This window comes from Canis aureus, chromosome 10, assembly GCF_053574225.1.
Source record: "Canis aureus isolate CA01 chromosome 10, VMU_Caureus_v.1.0, whole genome shotgun sequence".
Classification (NCBI taxonomy): domain Eukaryota; kingdom Metazoa; phylum Chordata; class Mammalia; order Carnivora; family Canidae; genus Canis; species Canis aureus.
This window is the reverse complement of record NC_135620.1, coordinates 42,150,672-42,168,858: the sequence shown is the minus strand read 5'-3', so window position 1 is coordinate 42,168,858 and position 18,187 is coordinate 42,150,672. Positions and strand designations below refer to the sequence as shown.

General features: G+C 35.9%; 1 protein-coding gene across 2 annotated transcripts in view; it reads left to right on the top strand.

Moving 5' to 3' along the window:
- HACD4 (3-hydroxyacyl-CoA dehydratase 4) overlaps positions 1–17,740 on the top strand; it is a 30,304-nt gene extending 12,564 nt beyond the window's left edge. For both annotated transcript variants that reach the window (XM_077912130.1, XM_077912129.1), the window contains exons 4-7: positions 6,146–6,258; positions 9,220–9,326; positions 16,351–16,476; positions 17,363–17,740. In XM_077912130.1, the coding sequence (XP_077768256.1) occupies positions 6,146–6,258; positions 9,220–9,326; positions 16,351–16,476; positions 17,363–17,445 (429 nt within the window). In that variant the 3' untranslated portion in view covers positions 17,446–17,740. The remainder of the gene's footprint in view (positions 1–6,145; positions 6,259–9,219; positions 9,327–16,350; positions 16,477–17,362) is intronic.
- The last annotated feature ends 447 nt before the right edge of the window (positions 17,741–18,187 follow it).

The following is an 18,187-nucleotide window of genomic DNA, read 5'->3' as shown; positions in this document are numbered from 1 at the left end:
ATTCCAGAGTATTCAAATGTGATTTTAATCACTATTAATGTAATGGTTTATAGAACTATGATCACTGGGATCCCTGGGTGGTGCAGCGGTTTGGCGCCTGCCTTTGGCCCAGGGCGCGATCCTGGAGACCCGGGATCGAATCCCACATCAGGCTCCCGGTGCATGGAGCCTGCTTCTCCCTCTGCCTGTGTCTCTGCCTCTCTCTCTCTCTCTCTGTGACTATCATAAATAAATAAAAATTAAAAAAAAAAAGAACTATGATCACTGTAATCAAACTATATCATGGTTTGGTAATTTATAATAATAATGGCAAGAATACATTGAATCTTTAAAGTGAGTTTGCAGGGGCACCTGGGTGGCTCAGTCAGGTTAAGTGTCTGCCTTCAGTCCAGTCATGATTCCAGGGTCCTGGGATTGAGTCCTGCATTGGGCTCCCTGCTCAGCAGGGGGTCTGCTTCTCCCACCCCCACCCCCATCCTTGTGCTCATTCTCCCTCTCTTGCAAAAATAAATAAAATCTTCAAAACAAAACAAAGTAAGTTTTCAGTGACTACTGATAAGGGGGCCCAAGTGATTTTTAAGTCTTTTTTGTTGGCAGGGATAACAAGTCAGGGATTCACCACATTAGGGAAGACAGCTCCCTTTTCATGCTGGGCTACTATTAATCTTTGTTGTGATTGTTTGGCTTCCCTTTTTTTTTTTAAGATCTCTTTGTGATTTTATTTGTTCTCTATTTGTGTTATTAATTTGCTATCTTTTCTATAGTTTTCCAAAAGGACCCAGTGTTAGAAAGGGCTTTGGAAACCTCTATCATCTCATTCAGAGTTTCATTCTCTACCCCATTCTTTTGAGTTGTGTATACAATTAGAAGAATTCCTCATTATGATCTGACTCTGAGGCCTCTGTTTTAAAATAACAAAACAAACTCTAAGGTTGTGTAACCATTCTTGGTTTTCCTATTTCCCCATTTCTAAGTGAAGAAACTGAAGTTAAGAATGTGGCTAAGCTACTCACACAGTAATCATGCTGATTATACACAATATCTTGAAAAAAACATGCATGGTGTCCAGCTGCTTTCAGTGGGCAAAAAAAAAAAAAAAAAAAAAACCAGTATGTAATTTGTGATGTTATTTTGCCACTACCTTTGTGAGACTAAGTCAATGACTGAATTCTCTTTCTGGAAACTGGTCTTCCAGAATATCAAGAGGGTTCCTGGGTGATAGGCATTAAAGAGGGTATTTGATATAATGAGCGCTGAGTATTATATGCAACTGATCAATCACTCTATCCTACCCTTGAAACTATTAATATGCTATATGCTAACTAAATTGAGTTTAAATAAAAATATTTTTTAAAAAATCCCAGTATGTATAATATATGTCTTCTTTATCTGTTCATCAATTGATGGATATTTGGGTTGCTTCCTTATCTTGGCAATAAACATAGGGGTATGTATATCTTTTCAAATTAGTGTTTTTGTTTTCTGGGCAGCCCAGGTGGCTCAGTGGTTTAGCGCTGCCTTCGGCCCAGGGTGTGATCCTGGGGTCCCAGGATCGAGTCCCACGTCGAGCTCCCTGCATGGAGCCTGCTTCTCCCTCTGCCTGTGTCTGCCTGCGCCCCCCCCCCCCCGCCGTGTTTCTCATGAACAAATAAATAAAATCTTTAAAAAAAAATAGTGTTTTTGTTTTCTTTGGATAAATACCCAGTAGTGGAATTGCTGGATCATATATGGTGGTTCTATTTTTAATTCTTAAGGGACCTCCATGCTGTTTTCCACAATGGCTGCACCACAGGTATTTTCATCAGCAGACGAGGGCACCTGCAGGTCTCTTTTTCTCCATGTCCTCACTAATATTTATTTCCTGTGTTGTTGATTTTAGCCATTCTGACAGGTGTAAGGTGGTATCTCTTTGTGGTTTTAATATGTATTTCCCTGATGATGAATGATGTTGAGCATCTTCTCATGTGTCTGCTAGCCATCTGTATGTCTCTGGAGAAATTTCTATTTGGGTCCCCTGACTATTCTTAATCATATTATTTGGTTTATTTTTTGGTATTATAGAAGTTCAACCATCATCTTCCATTCAGTAGGTTGCCTTTTTGTTGATGACGTCCTTCACTGTGCAAAAGTTTTTTTTTTTTTTATTTTTGTGTAGTCTCAATGGTTTAATTTTTCTTCTGTTTCTCTTGCCTGAAACCTATCTAGAAAAATGTTTCTATAGCTTATGTTAAAGAAACTACTGCCTATGTTTTCTTCTAAACTCTTAAGGCTTCAGGTCTCATGTTTAGGTATCTGACCAATTTTGAGTTTATTTTTGTGTATGGTGTAAGAGTATTCCAGTTTCATTCTTTTGAATGTAGCTGTCCCATTTTCCCAGCACAATTTGTTGAAGAAACTCTTTCCCTTTTGTGTATTCTTGCCTTCTTTGTTGTAAATTACTTGACCATGTAAGCATGGATTTATTTCTGGGCTCTCTATCCTGTTCTGTTCCACTGATCCCTGTATCTGTTTCCAAGCCAATACCATACTGTTTTGATTAATACAGCTTTGTCATATATCTTAAAATCTGGGATTATAGTAACACCAGCTTTGTTCTTCTTTTTCAAGGTTGCTTTGTCTGTTTGAGGTCTTTTGTGATTCCACACAAATTTTAGGATTATTAATTCTAGTTCTGTGAAAAATGTTGGCATTTTTTTGGGGATTGCATTATATCTGTAGATTGCTTCAGATGGTGTGGATATTTTAATGTTATTGGTTATTCCATAAGCATGGAGTATCTTTCCATTTATGTGTCATCTTCAATTTCTTTCATCAGTGTTTTATAGTTTTTGGAGTACAGGTCTTTCATCTCCTTGGATAAATTTACTCCTGGGTATTTTGTTATTTTTTTGCATAGTTGTAAATGTGATTGTTCTCTTAATTTCCTTTTCTGCTACTTAACTCTAGAAATTCTCTCCATAGAGGGAATAGTTTATAACTGCATCATTTATAACTAAAGTGCCAGCTGCCATTTATAAAATAACAACTTAGTTTTAGGTGCCACTTAGCTTGGAATTTAAGATTCCCAGATAGAACATAAAAATGCAAAGTATTTTTATTTTATAGTTACCATGTGGTCTACTCAGTTACTTCTGAGTAGACCACATTAAGATAATGTTTAATTTGGCCTAAGTTATAGGGTTTTTATTGTATTTTTATTTTACCTAGCTTGAGCTACACAAAACATTAAAAAACTGTTAGTAATTAGTCATGTTCTCTTAGGATTTGTTTAAAATGACAAAGTGCTAAGTTCTCACAAGTGTAAAGCTCAAATAACTAGTCAAATTATTATAAAAAAGAATAGATTTAAAAAGTCTTTTCTTCAAAAGTGCTTTTGGTGTTGAGAATATCAAGGAGGTTCTTGTTTTAAGATTTAACTTTTGGAGACAGACTTTTTGAAAGAATAGAATATAACCTGGGTATTAGGCATGAAGATAGCCCATAAAATAACAAAGGGGAAAATGTATTTAGTGCTTCAGAACAAGGGATTTACATCGTCTAGATTTCTATTCCAGATCTCCAGGCAAGTCACTTTCACTTTGCAAAATGCAGTGCCCTTTATAAAAGGCAGCAAAAAATAATAACACTTATTTCTTAGGGTTATTATGGAAATTAAATGAGATATGGTATATGTATGGAACCTCATACAAAGTAACCAATAAATATTGGCTGTTTCAATTTGAGAATAGCTCCACCTAAATTCTCCCATTGTATTGACATTGAATGGTCAAGTTAAAGAACCATCAGACAATTTGTTAATTAAATTGATATTGGGGGCACCTGGGTAGCTCAGTTGGTTAAGTGTCTGCCTTCAGCTCATGTCATGATCCCAGGGTTCTGGGATCAGGCCTTGCTTTGGGCTCCCTGCTCAGTGAGGAGTCTGCTTCTTCCTCTACTCCTCCCCCATTTTGTGCCCTCTCATTCTCTCTCTCAAATAAATGAATAAATAAAATCTTTAAAAAATTGACATTGTAGGAGGGGTCCTCCCATACCCACACGTATGTATGTTTATGGGGTTTGGGAGCATGTTGATTGCTAATTTCTCTGCAGTTTGGATTACATGAGTAACACACCACAGACCAAGTGATGATTTTCAATAGGATGAAGTCTGTTGTGCAGCACCATCCTGTTTTAGGAGATTTCCCTCTCAGTACTCGTCAGTTAAGGGACCACTTGACATCATGGATACCTTATAACTCTGGAAACCAGGAAACTTGGGATGGATGTTTCTAAGTCTGCCACTAGGAAAAGTCACTTCTCTGGTTCCCCAATTTTTTATTTGTAAAAAGGTGGGTTTGGGTTTATCTAGAGTGGACCCTAGAGATCCATCTTATCAAGATGAATCTAGGTTTTTTTCTGTCTTTAGTCAGCCAAGTAGTTAGAAATATGTGTTGTATATACACATTCATGTGGATGTATCTTGAGATTTTCATTAAAAATTAGATGATTTTCCTAATTAGCAGGCACTGACCAAACATAAGATTAGGTGGTTCTTGTGTACTTGTTTGCTTGCTAAGATCTTTTTTTCAAAGGCTGCCAGGTGTCCTTGACAGCAAGCTTGGATCATTTGGTAATTATAACTGCAGTTAAGTATACTTCATTATGTAAATATAATTAAAGAAAGAAATTAGGGCATTGTAAAGAAAGACTGACAAACTAAATACAGCTATGTAAATAGCTCTATGGATCAACTAAGGTTTGAATCCTATCTAATTACCCTAGCCAAGCAAAGACCCTCTTGACTCACTCCTGTGGTCATAAACCTGCTGACATAGCTTATACATGTGCATATTTGATCATGTGGCCCAGTGTTAGCAAATCTGGGGCTTTTCTGCACTAGGTGGTTTTCCAGGATTAGCAGCCTATGATTCTAAGTCACAGATTATTCCATTCTTCTTGATTTGCCTCAAAAGCATAGACAACTGTTGAAAGGTATAAAGCAGTCCTCCCCTTTCCTTTATCAATAATATGCTCCGTCAATCTCAAGCACATTTTCCTCTGACCATTGAGAGCAAAGTAGAATGTTTTATTAAAAAAAAAAAAAAAGGAATGAAAAAATGCAGACTGTACAGGGGGCATTATTAATACAATCTAAGAAGGCACATTATATTTAGATGGGAAAAGAAGAATTGATTTTTTTGAGGTCAGTAATTGGCACTAAGCCATAAGTGTGTGAATTCTCAATGATTTGCAAATGCTTACTGACTTGGAAAAAAAATGTGTATGTTGAATTCTTTTCATTTTCCACTGGCTTATAAAGGTTAGGATTATATTACATCTCTTCCCCCTCCATCCACAACCAAAAAAAAAAAAGCTACAATAGCTTCCCTGTTAGATGAAATCAAAATTTCTTGGCCCATCATTCAAAACCCTTTACAACCCAGCCATTACCACGTTTTCAATTTTATTTCCTATTATTCCTTCCCCTGCACCTTCTGCCAGCCCTCGCCTCCAGGGGTTTTATTTACTCCCCAGTACAGCCACATTTTCACACTTCTGCCTCTTTACTTAGCCTGCTTCCCTAACCTAGGATGTCCTTTCTCCTATTCAGTTTACCTGACAAACTCCTGCCCCTTCTCCCAGCCTGTCTTCCTAAATCTCTGCATCCTTTTCCCAGGCAGGTGTCTCCTTCACCTGTGTTCTCATTCAGAGCACTTTAAATGACAGCATTATCATCATTGACAGTGTGTTGGGATTCTGTGCCCTCATTCTCCTACCACTGCTATCCTCTGGAGCAAGGACCACACTTTCACTGTATATACGACCTTGGCATCGAATACATAGTGGGCATTCAATAAAAGCTTGCCAAAGTGAATAAAAACATGTGTACATATATAGCAGGAGAAATAGCCTGATTCAGATAAAATATATGTTTTCTTCTGTTTTCATTCATTCCATATAATTTGGGGGATACAAAAACACCAGGGAGGAAGTGAAATTAAACCATAGCCCTGCTCTCTCAGAGATCAGGTTAACAGTTTAGCATACCTCTTTCCAGCTAAAGCATACTCTTCCTTTGAAGAGGAACTGTGGTTTGTAAAATTAGAAAATTATCTACATGCTTAACAGATGATCCTAATTCTTGATTTTGCTGTGTCTTTGTTAGCTCACCGAGAGAATAATCATCCTCTTTGTGGTGATCACCAGTCAAGAGGAAGTTCAAGAGAAATATGTGGTGTGTGTTTTATTCATCTTTTGGAATCTGTTGGATATGGTTAGGTAAGGAGGAAAAATAATCTCTTAAAGCCAAGTTGCTTTTCTACAATGAAACTGATAATAGCTGCCTACATTTGGTTACTCTGTGAGAAAAACCTAACCCCTTTCTAAATTATTTTATCTTGATATGGAAATGCATTTTTAGTACTTTCCATAATGGACACATCAGAGACAATGCAAACCTACCATGGTATTACAAGAGCAAATCAATGCATTCAGGTTTCTAGCAGAAGACTTGGCACAGCACCTTTTTTGGGATAAACCTCACAGCTGTTTGCTAATGAAAGGCATTCCTTGCGATTGCTCTGGTACATGTTACTCTAACAAGCAGAACAAGACTTTTATTATGTCATAGTCAGGATTTACAAAGTTGGTTTCTGTGAATTCCAGAATATTTTTAAACCTAGGGCCTCATCTCTCTGGGGAAGAATGCACCTCCACATTCATTTATTTTGTATTTATTTTTTATTGAAGTATAATTAACTTACAATGTTATATTGGTTTCAGGTGTCCAACATATTATTTGGTCAGTTCTATATGTTACTTAATCAATGCTGACCATGATAAGTACGGTCAGCATCTCTCACCATACAGCATTATTACAGGATTTTTTACTCTATTCCCTATGCTGTACTTTTCATCTCCATGATACATTTTTTTAAAAGATTTATTTATTCATGAGAGACAGAGAAAGGCAGAGACATAAGCAGAGGGAGAAGCAGGCTCCCCACAGGGATCCCAATACGGGACTCGATCCCAGGACCCCGGGATCATGCCCTAAGCCAAAGGCAAATGCTCAACGACTGAGCCACCCAGGCGTTCCCTCGATGATACATTTTGTATACAATTCCAGTGGGTTCAAATTACTTAGTGAAGTTATTTTGTAGATTTCCTGGAAATCCCTGAACCTCAGGTTAGGAATCTTTGCTCTAGGTCATCTTTAGTTTCCTTCTATATCTAAAACCTTGCCAAGAGATGGGTCTAGTCTTACCTCTACCAGCAGTGGCATAAATGGTCCCCTTGGCTCAGAGATGTGCTAACTGCTACCTTGGCTTTCACAAATGAGAACTGCCCCATTCACTTGAAAGATCTGGATGTGGGTAGGTAACAAAAGAGCCCTAGCATTTTAGCTGAGGTTATGTAAATTCTTTATTCATTGTATTGTCTTTAACTTAGCTAAATTATTCCTAAATAATGGGTTCAGCCCTAGAGTGAGTTACAATGAAATATTTTATTGAATGAAAATGACTCTAATTCTTTGTATATATAATTTATTAAGTCATTTCTCATTTTTTAACTGAAAAATTTGTAGACTTGGGATGAATTTTGTGGACTTATATAGTCCATGACTTTCTATTCCTGAGATAAGAAGTCCCATCTGAGGCTATGCTATGACTTTGTGACATGATGTTCTCTGGTATGCCTGACTTTTTCAGTGTCCTTCCAGTTTCTGATAAGCTCAGTTAAACCCATTAGAGAACAAAATGATTTTAACATAAAAGATGCCATCAAAGGGCTTCTTAACATAGAAAACCTTAGGATAAATCCTACCTCCATTTACTTGGTATACAATCGTGGACGTATCGCTGAACCTTCAAAAACAACAGAATTGAGATAATTCATGTACTTTCACATTCACCCTTTTATTTTTTAATAATTAATTAATTAGACCAAGAAGGGGGTAAGAAGGGGAGAGAGGGAGTGAATCTTAAGTAAGCTCCATGCCCAATTTGGAGCCAGATTCAGGGCTCAGTCTCAGGACCCTGAGATCATGAGCTGAAATCAAGAGTCAGACTCTTACCTGACTGAGCTACCCAGGCACCCCAATATTCACCCTTTAAAATAGAAAATTTGAGGGGTTTAGTATATTTAAAGATGTATAACTATCATCACTAATTTGAGGACATTTTCATTGCACTCCAAAGAAACCCTAAACCCTGTAGCAGTAAAATCCCCATTTCCTCTTCTCTTAGCTCTTGCCAACCACTAACATACTGTCTCTATGAATTTGCCTTTTCTAGACATATAAATGGAACCATACAATATGTGGCCTTTTGTGACTGCCTTCACTTAGCATAATGTTTTCAAGGTTAATCCATGTTATAATATGTATCAGTATTTCATTCCTTTTTACATCTGAATGATATTCCATTTCGATATACCACTTTTATGTATCCATTCTTCAGTTGATGGACAGACTTTTAGGTTATGAGGAATATTGCTATGAACATCCATGTACAAGCTTTTGTATGCACATAGGCTTTCATTTCTCTTAGAAGTGAAATTCCTGAGCACCTAGCCTTTTTGAAACATTTTTTTTTCCTCTGTAAAGTTGAGGTGGAATTATCTTTCCAACTTACCCTAAAATGACTTTAAAAAAAAAAAAAAAAAAAAAAAGCAAGGACCAGAGGGGCACCTGGGTGGCTCAGTCTTTAAAAATCTAGCTGCAGGAACGCCTGGGTGGCTTAGTGGTTGAGTGTCTGCCTTCAGCTCAGGGCATGATCCCGGGGTCCTGGGAGTGAGTCACACATCGGATTCCCCTCAGGGAGCCTGCTTCACCCTCTGCCTGTGTCTCTGCCTCTGTCTCTCTCATGAATAAGTAAATAAAATCTTTAAAAATAAAGATAACATAAAAATCTAGCTGCATCAAATGGGTTTAGCTTCTAAGTGAAATTGAAGTCACTAATCAGGAAAACTTGTAATTTGTTGAGGGATAAGAGTGACATTTTTCTTTGTCCACCATAATTATCCATGATCTACCCCCTGAGATGAGCCAGACTGACACAGGTCCCTTCCTCTTATTTACTTCCTTATCTCTTCTGATTAAATGATAGGAAACAAAGTCTGGAATTTAAACTTTCCAGTTGTATCTGTATTTAATTACAATGTAAGGTATTTTCTTCTCTTGTTATTTCCCAAACATCAGCAAGAAATGATGTTTATGAGCTCCCTGTCTTCTTTTAGGTACACTTACAGCATGCTATCAGTCATAGGAATATCCTATGCGGTCTTGACCTGGCTCAGTCAAACACTGTGGATGCCGATTTATCCTTTGTGTGTTCTTGCTGAAGGTAAGAAAAGAGTGACTTTGCATTATTGCTTACTGACCAAAGCAATCTAGTTATAATGGCTCACTAAACTTTTCAATGATTAAATTCCTATTTTTGCTACTGTTAGCTGACAGCTGACTCAGTGGGTCATTCCTGGCTCACTTCCCTTGATGCAAAAAAGCAAAGCATTTTTAACAAAAATTCAAGCAGGAAGCATCTTTGCACAGTAGACAAAATATTGGATGAGGAATAAAAACATCTGAGTACAGGCCTTTAACTTCATTAACTTGACTGTATGAGTTTTGGGTAAATCATTTAACCTCTCCTACTTTACTCATCCAAAAGGGATTTAACATTTAGTGACTCAGTGTTTCTTTTTAAAGTAGACTCCACACCCAGCGTGGAGCCCAGTGTGAGACTTGATCTCATGACCCTGAGAATCAAGACCTGAGCTGAGATCAAGAGTTGGGCGCTTAACCGACTGAGCCACCCAGGTGCCCTAGTGATTATTTTTAATTTAATTTTTAATATTTAGAAATTTACTTCCCCCTGGCTGGACCATTTTTCCTACCTAACCATCTACTATGCATCACATTCTCTGCCAGGAACAGTTAATGCTACCTTTAGTTCAGTCATCAACTTCTCAGAGAAGCATTCCTCAACTTTCTCAACCACTTCCATTCTCTGCCCTCCTACCCCAACACTATAGCACCATGAATCTTTCATAAGACCTGTCTGAGGTGTAATTAGACATTTGTGTTATTCTTTGAATAATGTCTGTTTCCTGTCTAGCCTCTAAGTAACTTGGGGATACAGGGTTGTCTTTATTTCCTTGCTCACCTTCCCTTATTCACCCAGTATACATGCTCAGTAAACACTGAATCAATTATTGAATACAATATGAAGTGAGCTAGTTACTTGGCCTAAATGTAAACCTAAAACTTAAATAATTCATCAGTTTGCAAAAAGCTTGAGGATATTAGGGGAATATATGCTTCCTCCTCTAATGGATTTGGCAGACTGGTAGGGAACCTTCTGAAACAGGCATTAAAATTTTGAAAACGGAAGGCATAAAGAAATTAAGAAGCATGTTAAGGTAATTAAAGGAAAACATACAGAAAGAAATTTCACGTAAATTGATGGTGACATTGGTGATAATCATAAAGTGTATACATTATACCCATATGTTTTCTATCTACCAATGACCAGAGAAAAGTTTATATTGTAGTAAATCATATTAGGTAGAACTTAATTTTTTTTTTTTTTTTTTTTGCTTTCAAAAGAATTGCTAATTTTTAGAATAGACCAAGCCAAGAGAATCTAGAGAATACTCCTGAGGACTAAAAAAAAGCTGGCTTGTTCAAGAATGAAATTCTTCACTCATTGAAACATTAAGTACATTCCTTTGTTACATCATATGAAAAATACCATAAGGAATATATTATATAGGAATCAGGTAGAGATAGGAGTGATCTTTTCCTAAAAATAAATGATGAATAACTGTATAGAAAACTTTTTCATTCTTGTTATTTGATAATATTAAGCCTTCACCTTTCTGGGAAAGCCATGTTCCAGTATGTTTGCCATAAAACTCATTTCTTTTTTTTGAAATTAGATTCATAAACTTATTCCTGCAATTTAAAAGCAAAGTATATGCAGAAAAAGAGTCTGGAAGCATATGTGACAAAATGTCAGTAATGTTTCTGAGTGACAGATTCTAGGTAACTGTAGTTTTATCTTTATAGGTTTCTATATATTTCAAAAGACCCAAAATATAAAAATACGTAGTTAAGAAAACCTACTTGACTTTTGATGACTCTAATATTATTTAATAACTAATGTTTCCCATCCAATAATATAAAAGACAAAAGCAAGTTCTATAGATAACCAAAGCAACTGTTTATACTGCTGCATATGGTGCATCATATGGAAATCTTAGATGGCATGTTTTGGTGTCAAATTCAGATCCTGTGCCTATGTCACTCATCCTGCTCAGACTGGCTCTCACAGCTTTGGTTGCCCAACATTTTTTGTCTTTAAATTTTTTCCTATTTAAGATCATTCTAAGACTTACAAAAAGTACAAAAATAGTGCATTGTTCATATGTCCCTTTCACCTAGCTTGTCCCAACAACATCTTATATAACCATAGTACATTATCATTTCCTGTAATGTCATAAAAATCTATATGTGGGATATGATTTCATAGAACCTCCTTCTCTTTATTTTTATTGAAATATAATTAACATAAAATGTTATATTAGTTTCAGATATATAACATATTGATTTGGCAATTCCATCCATTACTCATTGCTTGCCAAAATAAGAGTAGCCACCATCTATCACCACACAACATTATTACAATTATTGACTATATTCCCTATGCTTTTCATCTCCATGACTTACCTATTTTATAACTGCAAGTTTGTATTTTTTCATCCTTTTTATCTATTTAACTCACACTACCCAGACACCTCCCCACTGGCAACCACACGTTTGTTTTCTGTATTGAAAAGTCTGTTTATTTTTTATATTCCATATATAAATGTAATCATGTGGCATTTATCATTCTCTGATTTCACTTAGCATAATACCCTCTAGGTCCATCCATGTTCTTGCAAATGCCAAGATCTCATTTTTTATGGCTGAGTAATATCCCTCTGTGTGTGTGTGTGTGTGTGTGTGTACACATACATACACAGTACATCCTCTTTATCCGTTTATCTATTCATGATGCTTGAGTTGCTTCCGTATCTTGGTTATTGTAAATCATGCTGCAGTAAACATAGGAGTGCATATATCTTTTCAACTTAGTGTTTTTGTTTTCTTTGGGTAAATACCCAGTAGTGAAATTACTGGATTGTATGGTATTTTTTTAAGCTAACAGTGTAATTATCCATTTTATTAAGGCATAATTTCTCAGAAAAAATACATAAGACAAAATCTTAAATCAAGTATATTTTAAATATTCACTCATGCAGTGCATTCATGTGTGTATTCAACATGAGGTTCAACTTATTCCCATTTAATATTTGTGAAATTTCCTAATGAGTTCACTTATATAGTATTTCTATTTTTATTTTTTTTCACAAACTTCTGTTTTCCACAGTGCCTCTACCTAATTACATTCCCACCAATAGTACATCAGGTTTCTTTTGCTTTCTATCCTTACCAACATTTGTTATTTCTTCCTTTTTTTTTTTTTTTTTTTTTTTTGATACTAGCTATTCTGACAGGTGTGAGGTGATATCTCTTTGTGGTTCTGATTTGCATTTCCTGGATGATGAGTGATGTTGAGCATCTTTTCATGTGTCTGTTTGCCATCTGTGTGTCCAAAAAATGTTTATTTGGGTCTTTTGCCCATTTTTAAATCAGATAATTAACCTACTATCTGGTATTGAGTTGTCTAAGTTCTTTATATATTTTGGGTATTAACCCTGTGTCCGGTATTTTGCTTTCAAATATCTCCTCCCATTCTGTAGGTTGCCATTTTGTTTTGTTGATGGTCTCCTTTGCTGTGCAAAAACTTTTATTTTGATGTAGTCCTTACAGTTTGTTTGCTTTTATTTCCCTTGCCTAAGGAGATATCTCTATAAATAGGTTTCCAAGGGTGATGTCCAAATGATTGCCTATGTTTTCTTGCAGGAGTTTAATAGTTTGAGGATTTACATGTAGGTCTCTAATCCATTTTGAGTTTATTTTTGTGTATGGTGTAAGAAAGGGGTCCAGTTTCATTATTTTGCATGTAGCTGTCTATTTTTCCAGCGCCATTTATTGAAAAGGCTCTTTTTTCCACATTGTAAATTCTTGCCTTTGTCATAGATTACTTGACTATATAGACATGGGTTTATTTCTGGGTTCTCTATCCTGTTCCATCAGTCTATGTATCTGTTTTTGTGTCAATACCATACTGTTTAGATTACTACATCTTTGTAGCATATTTTGAAATCTGGAATTGTGACCTCTGGCTGTGCTCTTTCTCAAGATTTGCCTATTCGAGGTCTTTAGTGGTTCCCTACAACTTTTAGATTATTTGTTCTCATTCTATTCTGTAATTTTTATTTGCATTTCTGTGGTGATTAGTGATGTTGAGCATCTGTATGTCTTCTTTGGTGTAATATATATTCATGTCTTCACATTTTTAAACTTGATTGTGTTTTTGGTGTTGTATAAATTCTTCCTATATTTTGGATATTAATGCCTTATAATACATATAATTTTCAAGTATCTTCTCCCATTTAGTAGGTTGCTTTTTTGTTTTGTTGGTTTCCTTCACTGTGCAAAAATCTGCTTTTAGTCCCAATAGTTTAATATTGCCTTTGTTTCCCTTGTCTGAGGAAACATATCCACAAATCTGTTGCTAAGGGAACTATCCAAGAGTATACTGCCTGTTTTCTTCTAGGAGTTTTATGGTTTCAGGCTTCACATTTATATCTTTAATACATTTTGAGTTTATTTTTATGTATGATATAAAAAAGGGGTGCAGTTTCATTCTTTTGAATGTGGCTCTTCAGTCTTTATTGAAAAGACTGTCTATTCTCCATTGTAATTCTTACCTTCTTTGTCATGGATTGACCAAATAGGCATGGGTGTACCTCTTGGTGCTCTATTCTGTTCCGGTGATCTTTAGGTCTTTTCTTTTTTCTTTTTAAGTAGGTTCCATGCCCATGTGGAGCCTAATGAAGGGCTTGAACTCATGATCCTGAGATTAAGACCTTAGCTGAGATCAAGAGTTGGAGGCTTAACTAACTGAATTGGTTTTTTGATAGGGATTGCACTGAATCTGTAGTTTGCTTTGCATAGTACGGACTTTTAATACTCATGAGCATAGTATATCTTTCCATTTGTGTTATCTTCAGTTTCTTTTATCAGTGTCTTATAGTTTTCAGAGTATAGGTCATTCACCTCCTTGGTTAAATTTATTCCTAGGTATTTTATTCTTTTTGGTGCAATTGCTAATGCGATTGCTTTCTTAATTTCTCTACCTTGTTATTAGTCTATAGAAATGCAACTGATTTTCAAGCATTAATTTTGTATCCTACAACTTTACTGAATTTGTTACTTCTAATGTTTTTTGGTGTCATCTGTAGGATCTTTATGTATAATATCAGGTCTTGTGCAGTGAGTTTAACTTATTCTTTGCCAATTTGGATGCCTCTTATTTCCTTTTCTTGTCTGATTAATGTAGCTAGGCCTTCTAGTACTATGCTGAATTAAGTGGCAAGAGTAGACATCTTGTTCCTGATCTTACAGGAAAAGCTCTCAGGTTTTAATCATTGAGTTATACTCAATGTTATTGAGCTAACAATGTTAGCTTTTTTTTTTTTTTTTTAATATAGCTTTAATATGTTGAGGAATGTTCCCTCTAAACCCACTTTGTTTTTATCATGAACAGATGCTGAACTTTGTCAATGTTTTTTCTTAATCTATTGATCATGATTTTTATCCTTTATTTTGTTGAAAGGTGTATCACATTGGTTGATTTGCAAATATTAAACCATCCTTGCATCCATAGTTAATCCCAATTAATCATGGTAAATGATCCTTTTCATGTATTTACTGAATGTAGTTTGCTAATTTGTTGAGGATTTTTGCATCTATGTTCATTATGGATGATAACCTGTATTTTTGGGAGGCAGGAGGTAGCATCTTTGGTTTTGATATCAGGATAATGTTAACCTCATAGAATGTATTTGGAAGCTTCCCTTCCTCTTGTATTTTTTGCAATAGATTGACACAAATAGATATAAACTCGAATCCATCTGGTCCTAGATTTTTGTTTGTTGGGATTTTTTTAAATTATCAATTATATCAGTATCAATAATTATTATTAATTGGTCTATTCAGATTTTCTATTTTGTCCTGATTCAATTTTGGAAAGATGTATGTATCTATGAATTTATCTATTTGAAGTTGTCTGACTTATTGGCATATAAATTTCTTACAATGCTTTGTATTTCTGTGGGTCAGTTATTATTTCTGTTCTTGATTTTATTTTGGTCCTCTCCTTGTTTATCTTTTCTAAGAACCAGTTCTTGGTTTCATTGATCTTTTCTATTATTTTTGGCTTTGGGTTTTTATTTTTTTGTAGTCTCTATTTATTTCTGCTCTGATCCTTATAATTGCCTTCCTTCTACCAACCTTGTATCCTACTGATTTTTAAGTTTCCCATAGAAAAGCACCACTGGTTTTCAAAGCCAGATGTGATAGACACCCATGTTCCCAGTGCCAGGAATCTCTGGCATGGAGTGTGATCCCATTCTTTCTCCATGCTTCTGGTGTCCGTTCTATTTGTGGTAGTCTCATCAAGGTTTTGGTTGCCCACCACATCTCCACCCCTCCTGCCCTTTTCTATGTGGCTTCTCAGTCGTTAGGTTGTTTTCAGAGTTGTCTAGATGTAGTTATCATCTTGGTGTGTCCATGGAATGAAGTAGGATACTCCTACTTCACTATCTTCCCCTGACTCCCTGAATATCCATATCTTATCCAACACCAGCCTCCTTCCTCAAAATATTTTGGGCACCGTTTGTCTCAGAGTTTCTCAGAATTCTTTAAGTTCTACTAGTGGGTGAGGAGGAAGAATGGAGCTCCTCCAAAGCCAGTTAAGCTGAGGAAATGTTGGGTAAAACCAATTTCTTTATTGCAGAAATTTTAGGAATCTCTACTAATATGTGTTTTGAAATTCCAAGAAGAAACTATGGGCAGCATTTCTGAAGTTGATTTGTCTAGCCATCCCTTTTTATGGCTAAGGGGACAAGTACTGGGGGGATATCATTTTAAAAAACATTATAAATGATTTCTCTGTAGGCATAACCAAGTATAAAATGGACCAAAGTTCAACAAGTCACACTGCTGTAATGGCCTTGTGAGTTGAATCAGTCCGATTCCTATACCATAATGTATCTTTAGCTAAAGGATTCAGCAACTGTCACAACTATCATTATAAAATTCAAAATATCTTTCAACTACATAGATATTCATGTGTACACACACCTGTAGCATTACTAGGGGAAATGTTCACAATTCCTTCCTTGTTTTTTAAACAGCATTTGCCATCTATCAGTCACTGCCTTATTTTGAATCATTTGGCACTTATTCTACAAAGCTGCCCTTTGACTTATCCATCTATTTCCCGTACGTGTTGAAAATCTATCTCATGATGCTCTTCATAGGTAAGTGGCTCTTTTGTTTTATTTTTTGGTTTTGCATTCTTCCTGTGCTTTCTGGCTTGTGCCAATCTGTTCTTTAACAGAAAGGGCCATGAACACGGGAGAAACCGAAGAGGGAGTCCAGCATGATGAACTAGAACTTGTGTTCTAGTAACCTACAAGTGTGTGGTTACCTACAAGTTATGATACCCTTTTCAGGGTATCACAAGATCAAATATACCACTGTTTCACTGTATAAACAAGAACAATTTCACTAGCAGGTAATATACCTGCATTGTTTAGGAAATGTGGACATTTGACCATGGATACAGAGATCTATGGTGAAAACACAGATGTCAAACTAAGCAGGCTTGGCCATTTCTAGTTTTCCCATTTATATCAATTTTGTTTCCTGCTTGTTTGGTTTCATGTGCTAGCATTTCCCAGCAGGCAAGTGGGAGTAGGTGCTAAAAACATAAGAAAACTGTGTGGAACAAAAACTTAGAGTTAAGAAAATTTAATTGGCAAAGGACTTCCATGATTACATTTCACTTTCTGCAGCTCTAACCTTCACAAATCCCCAAGATAGTTGTTCTAGAGGTAGTCATTATCAGACACATAAAAACAATGCATGAAAGAGCCGACAGATGTGAAACTTCAGGGTTAGTAGAGAGAGCTGCCCTAAAGAAAGGGAAAAATTAACTTCTTGCTTCAACAAAATAGGATGGTACAGGAGTTTGTGTTATTTCCCTTTCTGGGCCCTTGTTTTAAGTGTTCCTTCTTTGAGTCTCCCTTGCAAGTGTCTTGTCCGTAGGCTCCAAACAGCACTCTGACTATATTTTAAAACCATGGTTCCTTCCAGAGAAATGGTTAATCAGCCTCACTTCTGACTCTTCCTTCTCTATGTCAGGAATGTATTATACCTACAGCCATCTTTACTCAGAAAGAAGAGACGTTCTCAGAGTCTGTCCCATGAAAAAGAAGAAAATGTGAAGCACAGCATTCCGATGTGACATAAGAAAAAAAGGCTTGTGGATTCAGCTGCAACAGACAACACAGGAAACATTCTGTGGGAAAAATACCTGGTACTTGACACAAATCCATGACATAATTGTTCTCCTTGAGACAAAGCCCAGCAGTCTGTTATCCTCACATTATTTTCCAAACACGTATTCTGCACAACCTGCTTCACCAAAGCTGTGGATTTGATACAGGTTAAATTTATTTTCCTGTAAGGTTAATGATAAATCATTAACTGGAATGGATTCCATTAAATTGAGAAACCAAAGTTGTTAGCTTGAATTATATTTATTTATATCTATTTCTTTTCATTTTGGAGTTCCCAACCATCTTACATTAGACACACTTAGAAAATGATATATTTTCCAAACCCTGAAAGAGTATTCTTGATACTACACAAGTTATTTGTACTCCGATGCCTTAAAAGAGGAGCCCGATGAAGACAGACTAGATCTTTGGTAAATAAATAACATCCCATATTCCTTTTCTGGGGAGAAAACAATCGGGCCATATACTTACCTTACACAGTGACAAAAGGTAAAAAACTATAATAAATTATTTTAAAGGAGGCAAGACAATTAAATTTGTGATGTTTCAGATTATTACTGAATTATCACTAATCTATGTCTTAAGTCATCACTTAGTTTTGAAAACTTTTCTTTGAACAACTAAAATGTATGTGAATAATTGACTAATACCATCATTTCTGTACCAT